Source organism: Lissotriton helveticus, chromosome 1_1 (assembly GCF_964261635.1).
Source record: "Lissotriton helveticus chromosome 1_1, aLisHel1.1, whole genome shotgun sequence".
NCBI lineage: Eukaryota > Metazoa > Chordata > Amphibia > Caudata > Salamandridae > Lissotriton > Lissotriton helveticus.
This window is the reverse complement of record NC_136057.1, coordinates 271,447,409-271,461,633: the sequence shown is the minus strand read 5'-3', so window position 1 is coordinate 271,461,633 and position 14,225 is coordinate 271,447,409. Positions and strand designations below refer to the sequence as shown.

The window sequence follows — 14,225 nt, the reverse complement described above, 5'->3', positions numbered from 1 at the left end:
TGGAAGTCTAAGTTGCCACCCACGGGACACGCATGGCACAGTGAACTGCTGAGGTGGAGAGTAGCAGAGAGCGCTGCATTGTGGCTGGAAGAGGCTAGAGGCCTGCGCAAGACTCCAATTGCACTGGACTGGGACGTCATGTTTGAGGCGGGCAGAGCTTTGGACATACCCTTAGACATTGGTGTTAGCCATTCATAGGGCGGTGACTAGACCTATGAGCGAGAGTGACATGAGCCTGGGTGTCTGTAGGAACGAGATGGATGTGTGGACAAAGATCAAACCAGTGCGGTCAGCTGAAACTGGAGAGGCTCTATATGTATAACTGCAGGACTAGAGGGTGGGTGCCATATGGTTCTGTTAAGGAGTTGTTGTTTTTCTCAATTATGTTATGTTCTGTCAAGTCGGCAATATAACGTTATGCACAATTCTGTTATGACAGACCAGGTCTACACGGCATATTATCCCTCACCCCCCGGTTAGGACGGGGTTATGTCAAGATACAACTGGAAGATGTTGCCACGGTTGGACACACACGACCATGGATTGCTGTGACATGTATTAAGAACACTGAGATAGTATGCTGGGGAGAATGTTGTAGGCTGCATGTTGAGCAGATGTACTATTCTGTAAACCTATGTACTGCGAAGAGAAAGGTAAAACAATTAAAATGTTTTTAAAAAAACAATACATAGAACTCTGCACTAGCAGTTGCATGTTTTATTTGTAGATGTGGCAATAGGAAGTCACTGGAAAATCGGTAATACCTACTGAAATGTAGGAGGAAATGGACAATTAAAGAGTAGCACAGGAAGAGACATACAAAAAAAAAGCATTTACAATGCAACGGTCTCGCCTTTGCAAAAGTTAGAGCTCTTGGCATTGTAAATGACAAAATTGTTATTTATGTGTTGTTTTTAAAAACAAATAAATAAATGGCATTGTTATTTACAATGGCACTCGCTTAATCTCTCGCAAATGCTAGACCTAGTAGTAGAGTGAGTAATAGTGAGTAGTAGAGAGTGAGTAGTAGAGAGTGTGTAGTAGACTAGTAGTGTGAGTGCCAGAGAGTAATAGAGTGATTAATAGAGAGTTAGTAGTAGTGAGTTGTAGAGAGGACTAGAGTGGGTAGTAGTGAGTATAATGAGTATTAGAGAGTGAGTAGAGCGTAGTAGTAGAGAGTAGTAAAGAGCGAGTAGTAAAGAGTGAAAGTCTGAGTAGTAAAGAGTCACAGAGCCACACAGAGCCACACACACACACAGCCACACACACACACAGAGCCACACACACACACACAGACACACACACACACAGAGCCACACACACACACACCGACACACACACACACACACCGACACACACACACACACACACACACACACACAGCTACACACACACACAGAGCCACACACACACACACACACACAGCCACACACAAAGCCTGGCTTTGACAATGTTTGATTTTACTTGTATTGGAGAACTCGTAGGCCACAATTTATAACTTGGAAAGCAAATAACAGATTGAACAGTAGAAGTAGATTACCTACCACAGCCGACACTGCCCCTCGCAGCCCCTCCTTCCTACTATCACGCACGGAGACACTTCAGGATTGAAATGGCCACAGGAGAGCTTGGCGGCCCCGGTGCCTGCTGCAATCGTGTTTCAACCACCAGTTCGAACGCAGATTGCCCATGGTCATACTTATTTAGGATGTAGGCGCTGGGGAGGTGATGTAGAGGACGCATTTGTCGCACCCTCGAACCCTGGCATGGGGGTTCACGGAGCCTGAACGGGTGTAAATATGTCTACAAAATCAAACTCGGCATGCACACTGGTTTGCTGATGACGTCAGCACAGTTATTTACTCCAATCTCAGATATTTTAGATAGGGGGGGAGGGGAAATTAGGTCACGTTCCAGCTCGCGAACCCTAGCGCCAGAAACAACAGCATCGCCCTGGCCCGCGTGATGCAACCAAGATGCAAGGACACTGCACGACAACCCCACAGCTATGCCAGAGAGCAGCAGCTACCATGCATGATCGTTTCAAACCGTGTGGCAGTTTTTATTCCACCGGTTCTCTGCCAACACAAGGTTAACGCTTTTTCCATGCCACAGAGCCAGCGGTGAAGATTTCCCTTTAAACGCCCTGCCTCCCATTAGCATGCCAGTCCGCATTCAGCTCCATGGGTCGGCCTCCGTGGTTAATAGGATTGGCATACCGTTGAGAGCACAGCTCGTAAACGTTTGATGCCGAGACTCCTTTAAGAGACGGAATATATAGTCCCCAAAATGGCGTAATATATTGTGGGAATAACTGGCTGCTCTGCCCTGCTGCCTCACTATCCCGGCGCAATGCGCAACTGACAGACAGGTGCCCCTCATTTATCACAAATATCCGTGTTCCCTGAATGCATCTGGACAGCAGCATGTACTTTCATCCGCCTGTCAAGGGCAATATGAAGCAGACGGCAGCGGGTCCCCAGACCGCGCTTGGACTGGGAGTGGGCAGATACACCGGAGTCCTGTCAGGCGCGTGCTGTCAAGGCGCCACTGAAAGTTTGACAGCTCGGATTTCTTGCTCTTCAAAGCCAACAGTCTTCTCTTTAAATGAACATTTACGGCCGATCACGGCTTGTTCTTGAGAGATGCAACGACGACGTTTTATTATGCAAATATGTAGAATTATATCCATGATTTTATTCAAAAATGTCTTTACTGGCATGCAGGCCTTAACTGAAAAGAATACACATCAAGAGCTCGTACTTCGATTCAAATTGCTCTTTTATTAATCAGCACGTCCTAGTTTCTTTGAGCAGGCTAACGCCATCAGCACGCTCGGCTTAGCTTGTGTGAGGGGCGAGCCCCGATTATTGGTTCAGTGCGTGGGGAGCTCTGAGCCAAAGGCAGTCGCCTCGCCAAGCTCACTCTCCCCCCACAGGAGCAGTCTGGACCTGTGTCGCTACCCGGCAGACATGTAATTTAAAGGCTGGTGCAAGAACTGCCTGGGTATAGACCTGCGGCGCTGCCCGACAGACATGTAATTTAAAGGCAGGTGCAAGAGCTACCTGGGTATTTAGCCCTGTAATTTGCAGGTGAGCGCGCTGTCTGTGCACGCGTTTACCAAAGGGCATCGTGGAGAGGTTATCTTAGTCCAGGCGTGCGGGCCGGCCTGGTATACTGGGCACCCCGGGTGAAGAGAGGGGCAGCAGCAAGCACAGCACCCAGTGGAGCGATGGGGCAGCAGCAAACACAACACACCGGGGAGAGAGAGGGGACAGCAACAATGACGGTAGCGTAGCCGCTGTGCCAGGTCCCCATTGACAGGAAAGAAATGTCCCCTATAGCTGCTGTATGAATTATCAACCACGGAAATAAGGGCTCAGTGGCCCCGATGCTACTGCACCCATGAAAGACTTGCCCCCTCCACATTCAGCCCTCAAATGATACATCACACACAACCGAGCATGGAGTTCGCTTTCAATAAGTGGTATAATTTAGTACACGTCGCCCAGACTGTGCGGTACAGCCACAGGGCTCCCCCACAAAAGCCATTGTGGTTGGTGAGCCTCTATACTTCTGAGAACGATCTTGACTACAGAAGTCTGGTCGACCGTAGTAAAGTTCCGAAACTTAACCTGGACTGCCAGAGGAGAAACTCAACCGGAGACCCCATGAAGGCATGGGAGTCTGTAAACAACACCATCTCCAACAAATCCAACACTCCCAACCACTGACCCCTCAGAAGCATGAACTGTGAGCAACCAAGAGCTATAGCCCCACCCCCAATCCCACTTATTTCCGGGGCTTCACCGCCAGGCTATCACTAAATCCACAAATCACTGTCACATTCAACTGAGCGCCCTGGATCAGCCGGCCTTCTCCCCCTTCTGCCGGAAACCAGCCCCTGTGGTGCTGGGCCTGGCGCAGGACAGCAAGGGCTGTTCACTTGCAGGAATCTCCGAACTTGGGGCGCATCGGAAGGAGGCGCAGAATAGGGGCTTCTTCCCAGCCACCGGCGGCTCCTCATGCAGACCGGGAAGCCCAGGTCCTGGGGAGGCGCATAGTGAAAGGCTCCCAGAGCACGAGGAGGCTCAGTCCATTCTCAGAGCCGCCGCTGCACAGGGATGGGGAGCAGCGCGGTGGAAGCTTTCCATTCTCCCATACAGGAATTAACTAGCGCTCGGAACAAGCGTTTGTTGACATGCATTCCCCATCGCCTGCCTCTTACCTCTTACATGGAGCGTCGTTTTTCTAGGAAAAGTTAAAGCTTGAGGGAGAGAGGCAGGGGCCGAAGCGTGACTGCTCGCAGCCAGCGCTGACGCGATGACTTCAGCTCGGAGCCACGCTGCTGGCTGCTCGCGCAGCTATTCCCCCCCCCCCCCAGGCCGAAGGAGTGTGGGTTCCCCCAAGGCACCCAGAAGAATGTATCGTGAAACGAAAACAGATTGGACGTGCTCCGGCTGCGCGTTTCTGTCACACGTCCACGAATGCATGTAATTTATTCACTGTTCAAAATTTCGAATGGTTTTGCCTCAGGTTATGTTTGTGTTTAGATAAGATTCCTTAGTAAAAACCTCACTTTTACATTGCGCGCCCAGTGTAGTAGGTTTGTAAAACAAGCGCTCGGAACAAGCGCCTGACTTCCTGCTGGCGTAAAAGCTTTCTTATCTTCTTTATGGGGCCATCTGTTGGCCCCATAAAGAAGATCAGAAAGCTTTTACGCCAGCGGGAAGTCAAGTCAGCTAGTCTGCAAAGGACGGGGCTTAGCGAGAAAGGAGAACGTCACTAGGACCTCTTCTCCAATGGCTGGCCACCGTTTAGTAGGCCAGCCAATGGAGAAGAGGGGCGGGGCTTAACCTCGCTAGTGATATTCTCTCTAAGTCTCACTATCGAGACTGTGCATGTGCGCAGCCTACGCTAGCCGAGACCTAAAAATACAGAAGAGGAAGTGAGTTGCAATTCAGAAAAGTTACACCGACATCAGTATTGCTGCCCAAACCAGCTCCAATCTATTCCAACCAATCCTTTGAGTAAATTGCACATGGCCACTCACAGTTAGGGCAAAGGAATCGTAGTTAGACCAAGGGAAGCAGGAAATAACACTATCAGCATAAATACTAAAAAATATAAATAAAAACAGCCGTATATCTTTAAACAATACAGACACCCATATAAACCACATTGGACATTTGTTAAACATATTTAAAATAAATAACAAACAGTATATAGCTTTCAACATTGATGAGACACACACCACACTGTACAAATGTGAGAAAAAAATAATTGAGCTGTTCTTGTATAAATTGCAGCCACCTATACAAATCACTTTGTTAGAATAACGGAGAAACATACTTGGGGAAATTACAAAAAGACATACGAGCAGTGAAGCACAACTGTAGCTGATGTCTAGCTCCTCAGTGTCTTGTAGCACTATGGGGTGGGAGCAGAGACCAGAGTGTGGCTGCATATTATCTGCTTTCCCTTGTGGTGATTGTCAGTTTCAAATTATTTTCCTCAAGTGATACTTGTTCCCCTTTACTTTTTAATTCGTATTTCTTTATTCTGTAAGCGGAAATCTCTGCTTGCACTATATATAATTACCTTTGTGTGTGTATATGCCCCCTAAAATACTCTAAAAAAATCTAACATGGCTGCAATCTGACATAACCTCAAACTAAGAATAGATGACTACCTAATCTTCTGGCAGGACTGGTAACCGAAAGGTGTTATCAGAAATCTATACAAGGGTACCTATCCTTCACCAAACTACAAGCAGAGAAGGAGCTGACCAAAGCTGACATGTACAAATTTGTGAAACTTATAGTCCAAATATCTAAGCATTCAATAAAACTAGTTGATCCCTCTCTACCCCTCAGACTACCCCAGCTGCTCAAGAGCGGCTCCATAGTGTCAAGCATATATAAACGTCTCCTTTCCAAACCATGTAAGAACCTTACAGTCAACGAGAAGTGTGAAGCAGAACCCAACACCACTTGTATTGAATTTGATTGGGAATGCATACATATGACTCCCTTTAGGAACAAAGTCTCGCCTACACTCTCTTAACCCCTTCGGCGCTCACTCGTCATGAGTTGTGCCGCTCGCACGCTGATGACGAGCTCAGCTCGTCATGTAACGCGGCTTTTTTAAAAAAGCCGCGTAGCGCAAAAATAGCCGCCGCACGCATGCGGTTAACCAACACTTATGATTATAAATGGGGCCGTTTGGACACCAGCTAAGCTCCACAAACTTTTTCTCATCTACTCTCCCCAATTCTGGGACTCTCTCACAGGAAATCTACCACATATATACTATTTCACTGCCTGATTTTGCAATCATTCTGGGATAGGGTCTTCGATTATATAACAGATACTCTGCATATCACACCAAATAGAGAATTCTCATATATTTTGCTTGGATACCTAGATTCACAAATGCAAAATAACAATAAACAGGAATTACTTGATTTAATGCTCACTCTGGCATACAAAATAATCCTGGGTAAATGAAAACCTTAAAGTTAGTCTCTTTCAAGATGTGGCAAGAGGGGCTAATCTTTTTAGAAGGTGCCGACAACACTACTCTACAACTGAGCCCGTGGCGTCCAACCCACAAGAAAATGTGGAACGCTATGGACTCTTCCTCCTTCATATTAAAATCCCCATGACAACCTTTAACATTCAATTCACCAAGGGACACATGATGACTACCCTATTTTAGCTGAACAGTACACTATAATTACCTCGAATGCACATCTCCGACTCCCCTCTAGTGCATCTTTCCATCAATAACGCAAGCCATTGGTCTTTATTTTCATTGTTGCGATTATTATTTACTATAATTTAATGGTGGTATAGCAAGATTAAACTTTAAATAAAATGTCATTTGCTCTTAAAGAGGCACTTTTACTACTGTAACTCTACATATGCGAATAATTATTTTACGATTTCTATTGCGAACGGGTCTGCCAACACATATAGGACTCTTGTTGTTACAATTGTATAGAATGACAGATTTGTGCGCTAGTGTCCACCTGCTGTTTATTTCTTTTGTCAATTTGGTTCACATCCTCCTTATTTCCTTTTTGTTGTATTTCTCTTCAGAAAAAATTAAATACAAATTATTTGAACAAAAATTCTCTTGCAAAGTTACTAGTCCTCTATAATGCAAAGACTGTCAAATCATTGTCAGACGTGGACTGCCTCAATGAACGAAAAAGTGTAACTCATGCAACGATTGCACGCGTCATCACCGTGACAATCTGTCACTCATCTTCACCCATTGGTTACACAAAGCTACATTTTGATGCGATATTACTGGGCACATTTCTGGTCTTAGTTTAAAGACCAAAATACTTGTCACGTAGGCCGCACTGTGAGCTCACATTGCAACACCACGTAGAAGAAATGGAATACTAAGGGTGCTATATCAATGTCAGAATCTGCATGACACTTGTGTTGGCGCCGCTGCTTGTACCATTATCCATTTACTCTGCTGGCCCTTAATCTAGATTGATATTCAGGGACAGATTTCTCATTCTTCCTCCCAGCGGTAAGGCAGTTCCATCCATTCAGCGATGTGGCCATATTACTTCGCCACAGAACCAGGGTTGTGTGGCCAGCTATTTGGTAGCAATTTTTCCCCTGCACAACATAAATTTCCCATCCACGCCTATTGAACTTCAGAGAGAGCTCATCCATCAGAGGCCAAATCATTTATTGTGGTTTGCTGGTACGCCACATGATAATTGGAAATATGAGAGCAATGGCAACACAGTGTTTTAAATGAAATTCTGGACAAACCATCATCTCAGAGCAGCGACAAAACAATTGCTTTCCACTTATGGAAAGAATTGTTGGAGACGCAAAACCGAATGTTCTGTAAAACATGAAGGAAGTTTGGATGCATACTGATTTTAGATAACGCCTTACCCAGAGTGATGGGGCGGCCTTCTCTTTGAGAGCTTCAAATAATTAGACTACCTCGGTCTTATAATCCATTTGTCCATTGTGGTCATAAATGCCTTGGTATCCAAATTTCTGTCGTCTTATCTGCAAGGGAAAATATAATAACAGTGATGGAAACCAGTCTGTCACCGAACTGATTTGTTACTAATGATTAGGAAAACGGAATATGTACCATACTCGCTGAAGGTGTAGTCCTATGAATCATTTGGTCAAGATAGGTGAAACTCTGACTAGTGACTCTTTTCTCTTCCCCAAAGTTTGAGGTTTGCGAGACAGAGTGAGTTATAAAGGGGTAGGATGCATTCCTTTTGTGTACTCCATTTTTTAGTGGAATGTGCATGACATTCACCATGAACCTCACCAGTTGACAATTGTATAGCTAATTCATCTAATGTAATTCATTCTAGTTAATATGGTCCAAAGTACATTACTTCAAGGATCCTAAACAGAAAAGGCCATTTCAGAGAGTTCTGTTGCAGCTGCAGCATGTCTGTACTAGAATCGGAGACCGTCTAAGCATATTCCATACAGTTATGAACACAACAGCAATTCTTTCCCAGTGACCTGTTTGGTATTTGTTATAACAGGTGTGGTTGTATGAGCCTTTTATTGTCCCACTCAAGCCAGTTAGCTAGTATCTGTGCAAATAATTAAACATTGTTATTCTATAGGGATATAGCAGCATCTAGTGCATTTTTTCTTTGATTTCTCCCCACCCCATGTGTATGAGAGTCAGAACTGCCCAGAGCATAGCCAGCATTTGTTTTTTTCAGCTAACTGGTCAGCTTAAAAAAAGAAGAAAAAACCACTAGCTTGAATCCTTTTGGGCCCAGTGCTTTAACCCGCTATAGGTGAATCAGGGCTTCTTTAACTCCATCCTTTGTCACCTCTTTCTGTAATGCATTACTTTCCTCTCCACTCAGCCTCACAAGTGTGAGTTCTCTACTAATTCCTTCCATTTGTTTTTACCATCGTTGCAGTTTGCCTGGGAATCAGAATATTTTAAAGTGATCAGTGAAAAATCTTTTATCTGCATTCACATCATGTACCGTTATATCTGTATGCACCCTTTACCTCACCCATCTGTTTCCTCCTGCTGTCACTTAGCACTTATTAAATGTTACCATGTGGGAGAGGTAGGTCTCACAGTAGTGAAAAATAATTTTGTGGGTTTTCACTACCAAGATATGTAAAACTATGTACTCTGCCCTATGGGCTGGTGAGGGCCTATTTCAGGCAGTTACTTGTATGTATTAAAATGGGAGGTTTAAGCTTGGCAGAGTGGTTATATTGGCAAGTCAAATTGGCAGTGTAAAACTGCAGTTTAACATGTTTTACAGAGTACTAACAAACCCGAATCGACAGTGGAACCTTCTTAATGTCAGCACCTAACCTACAATTACTCTAATAATAAATTCCCTTTCTGTCATCATAGGGGAACGTGTGCACACTGAATAGCACCCACCATCACAGTGCTAGTTCCAACAGGAACTTAACAATTTAAACATAAGCACAGGTGCACCACAGAATACCAGCGATAAAACAAGTTCAAATCCAAACAATAACACGAGCAAAGCTCTTCAACTTCTTTTTCTCAAAGAAGAAGCGCTGTAACTGGCTACTTCAACTCAATGGGGAAATAGGCCGATGAGGATGAGCCTAGCATATTAAATTTTGGAATCTATCCCTCTACTGCTACAGAATAGGACCCGCCCTAGTATTCTCCTTTGTATCTTTTCATTGGGGAGATTGAGGTCAGAATCTGACCCCTTGACTATTTAATTATATATGAATCTCTCTCCCTTCTTGTTCCCTCCTCCTCCTTTTCCTTTTCTTTTCCATTATATATACTTTCTTAAAGTATGACTGTGAGGATAAAATGGTATTCTTTGACATTATGGATATTTTTGATATTTTCATTTTAAAGATTGTCGGAATGTACTATTAGACTCTCTTGGCCCTTGACATCTAAAAATGTGTAGCTCCTGAATTTGTTTACTGATGGATTATAATAAATTAGGGTACAAACAGTACTTAAAGAAATTCTAGACCAATCTGTATATAATTGTAAATATATTTATCTCTTGTGCTTTTGTATGTTTGTTATAACGTTTTGTATTGTGGTGGATGTCTTTTACATATGTATGTAATTGAAGAGCTTTGCTCATGTTATAGTTTGGATTTTGTTTATTTATTTGTTTTATTTATTTATTTATGGCATTTATAGAGCGCACTGTTACCCATGGGTATCCTGGCGCTATGTGAAATCTCTCCGGAGGGACCGAGCCAGGCAGATACCTGGTCCACTATTCTGAAAACTACCAGGTTTTTAAGTTCTTTCGAAAGATGAAAGGTTTTGAAATAGCTCTGAGCTGAAGGGGAAGTTTGTTCCATGCTCTGGCTGCATTTGCCACAAAGCTTTTACCACCCCAGGTGGCCTTTCTGACAAATGGGACATGCACCAATTTGGCATCTGATGATCGTAACAATCTGCTTGGCGTATACTAATAAAGGTGTTCTTTTAGATAGGCCGACCCTGCTCCGTAGAGGGCCTTGTGTACTAAGAGGGCCATTTGAACTTGTTTTATCACTGGTATTCTGTGGTGCACCTGTGCTTATGTTAAAAATGTTTTACAGAGTTACTTAAGTGTGTGACACAAGTCCTGGAGGCCCACTATTGGCATTTCAGCCTATGGTATACCACTTTACTAGGGATAAATAGTTAAATAAATATGCCAATCCGGTGTAATCTAATTTTACCATGTTTTAGGGAGTGAGCACAAGCATCTTTTTGCACTTTATCACTGCTAACCAGTGCTAAAGTCCTAAGCCCAACAAAACGAATTCAGGAAAATAGGGATGAAGGGAAAAGCTTGGATGTGACCATGCAGAGAGGGCCAAGTCCACCACTTTTAGTCTGAGTCCCGGTTAGCAATTCCACTTTCACAGACTAGCCATGGCCCTTTCAAGAACTCCAGATGGTGAATGTTGTTGCACCTGTAACGCCATTTTGACGGCCTGGAATGGTTGCTGTTCTTTTAATAGGAGGTTAAAGTTATGTTTTTGTTTATTCTAGTCCCTAGAGGACTGTCCCCTGGATGAAGAAGAAACTTTTCAGGTGCTTGGGGAAGAAGATGACGAGATCGACCAGTTCAACGATGACACCTTTGGAGCTGGTGCTATTGGTGAGTGTTGTATTCAGTTCCTCTCTTCTTTGAGGCTCGGTCTGTTCATAGAGTACTACAGTACCAATGCTTGGACCTAGAGTTGGACTGGAAGCCAAAAGCTACCTTGGCAAGAATGTTTGAACCAGTCACACACCACAGGAAGACTCGACTAGAATGAGGCCATAGGGGCTTTTATGGCTGGAACACTGCAGCCCGTCCTGCTCTGAAAGCAGCTCCCTAGCTTGCATCCTACAGTTAAAATGCCAGATAGAAATCATGTCTACCCATTAGTGGCACAACCTAATGTCTGATGCAAAACCTGCTGAAAGAAATGTAATGGGAGCTACGTTAGGACTGACAAGAGTCAAAAGATTTTTCTTGACACATTCATAGGGCTACATACCAAATGAAGATAAATATAAACACCTACAAAAGGTTATCGTTGCACCTTACAAAAGCGATGTCTGTGCAAACCAACAAAATTGTGATGATCTACTGAACCTTTCTCTTTCCACTGGTTATACCTCATTCGCTTAATTCCCCATTCACCAAGTTCTTCCCAAGGATCAGCAGAGAGTGTGAAGACCCCCAAAAATGTCTGCTAATGTGTGTGCTTTAAGTAATCAGTCCTTGTTCATGAACCGCAAATCTTCAGATAATACCTCCCTCCTCTTAGGAGGTATTTGTGGCCCACCATAAAATCATTATCACACCTCTTCTAAAGAAACCAGTGGCAGACTTGAATGCTTTGTCTCTTTGCCAGCAACTGCCCAAAATACTGCTTGGCAATAGTATCTTGTAAAAGGCGTTCACTGGGCACGTGATCAGGTTGCCATACGTTCTATTTATATCCAACCTGGACTTTTTAATTGGTCAGACCTAGGAGCAGCAGCAGGTTTATTTAGCAAACTCTAAAGGATTCCAACCACTGCTTCCAGACTACTATTGCACTTTTATGCCTCTTGTCATATAATATTTCTCTGCTAAAATAGGCTCTACATTGACTTACAGCTGGCAGGCGAAGCTCCTTTAAGTTTTTCAGCAGCCAGAAATGCAACATAGGAGTTACGTAATATGCAGTACAAAAAGTCAGAATGTGTAATTCATTACTGGTAGGTAAATGGAAGTAACCAGATTTTTCTGTTTTTGATCGGCTGTCAAAAGCTTGGTCTTCCCACCTTTAGGCACTTAATTGTGATCTCTCTTTTTAACCACCGCTGGATTCTTTCATGCTGCATTCATGCACAAATAACTATACTCTTGATTTATGCCAACAAAATGCCCTATCTCGTCCATCCTTTTTTTACATAGAACAGGCTTCTCGTACACCAAACAATCGCATCCACATATCCAGCTTACTTAAGGTTACCTGGCATAAAAGTTGTTCTTGATCTAACATTCAAGCATCCAAGATCCCTCAACACAAATAGATTTCAAGTAAATTTTTAGAGTTTCCTCTCTTCCAGCTAACACCCACACTCTGAGCGCCTGATAGAAAATGAGTTACATGCTGTAGATGCGAGTATACTCCCCACCAAGCTAGGTGGATGGATCTTCCTCTTTGTACTATTAATAGATCCTCATCCTTGGAAGGGTTTGCATTGATGCTGTGAGATGTCTAATCAGGATGCAAGCAGCTCAACTGACAATTTCAAGACTGTTATTAAACCAAGGCATGCCTAGGTCCTCTATTTACTGAACAGGTTCCAAACTCCCTGTCCAAGAATGCACAATCGTATGTACATGTTGTCACGCTTACTGTAAATATTGTCACGCAATGTAGGCAAAACCGATCCTGGATTGTTTGTGTTCTGGCTCGGGGAGTGCCAGACTTGGCAGTTCAGGCATGATTGTTTCCATGAGTAGCAGGGTCAAGACTGATTTGCATATGGCTGGGTCCATATTGAGGTGACACATTGAGCAAAAGAACAATGGGTTGAAGTGCTACCCGGAGCTATTGCCAGTGGATAGTTATTACAAGCAACCTTCCATCACCTTTTGTGTGTTTCACTTACGCCTTCTACCAGCATATATCCAAAGTATTATAAATGTCCAGAGAGACTATGGAACCTGACTACAGTCAACTACCTGAAAGCTATTTAGCTTACAACTGACAGTGACTGCATAGACAACTCACACACCCTTGGAAGACACAAGCAACTGCAAGTAGCATTTGATCCTGCGGCCGGTTTCTGTTTTGCTACCCATTATCCAACATCCAGGTGCTCAGATGGCACATAGTCTTAAAAAGAAACCAGTGATCTAGTATTCAGTCAGCCACCTAGAGTTACATAAGAATCAATCTAACCAGCTTGTCCCCTTGCAATTGCACACAGATGTCGAATTCAGATCACAGGGTAAGATGGCAAAGCATCCATGATACTGCCCACTAATACCCTTTATAAATACAAGCTGCTAAATCACTAATCAGTCAAACCATGCACAGTAGGCACTATGAAATAGTATGCCTTGAGTATGCTACATTGGATGCATCTGGGGTGTGTAGATTTATTTATGGCACTCATTGGCATGCAAGTATTGCTTGAATATTAATTTACCTTGAAAAAGACGAGGCGTTTGGCAAAACAGGACAGTTGGTTTAATTAAACACTTTGCCCGGTAGAACAGTTACAGAAGCAAGTTTGAGGACTGTCTCAAAGTAAAATCAATATTAACACATTTATATACACTTCTCTGGGTAGCATAAAATAATTCCGATGATCCTTCTTAGGTCTCGCCTAGGCAGTGCTTGCGCAGTCTCTGATTCAGGATATCGGATTCATTCTCCTCTGACCTTGACTGTACCTAACGTAAGCTGAATTAATATCTGCTTCTCCCTCCCTCCTTTTGATTAAGCGAGTATTCAGGATATAGGCTTGAAGCTCCGCCCATCTTTTTAATTGGCTCCTATCTCTGTCCTTTGTAAATGGCTTTTCATTAGTCAATAGGCTTAGTAGTCTCTTCTTAGTACCATCTTTTCTCTTCTTGTACCCTCAGATAAGGATACCCACTAGTTTCTTAAATGGCTTTCTCCTGCCCACTGTTGCAGGCAGAACACGCTCTCCTGTAGCGCTTTCTTTTTTTTATTTAC

General features: G+C 43.6%; 1 protein-coding gene across 2 annotated transcripts in view; it reads left to right on the top strand.

The window, feature by feature from the left end:
• The window catches only part of PATL1 (PAT1 homolog 1, processing body mRNA decay factor), a 203,851-nt gene that overhangs the window by 46,639 nt on the left and 142,987 nt on the right, over positions 1-14,225 (top strand). For both annotated transcript variants that reach the window (XM_078666733.1, XM_078666817.1), the window contains exon 2: positions 11,044-11,152. In XM_078666733.1, coding sequence (XP_078522859.1) covers positions 11,044-11,152 — 109 coding nt within the window. The remainder of the gene's footprint in view (positions 1-11,043; positions 11,153-14,225) is intronic.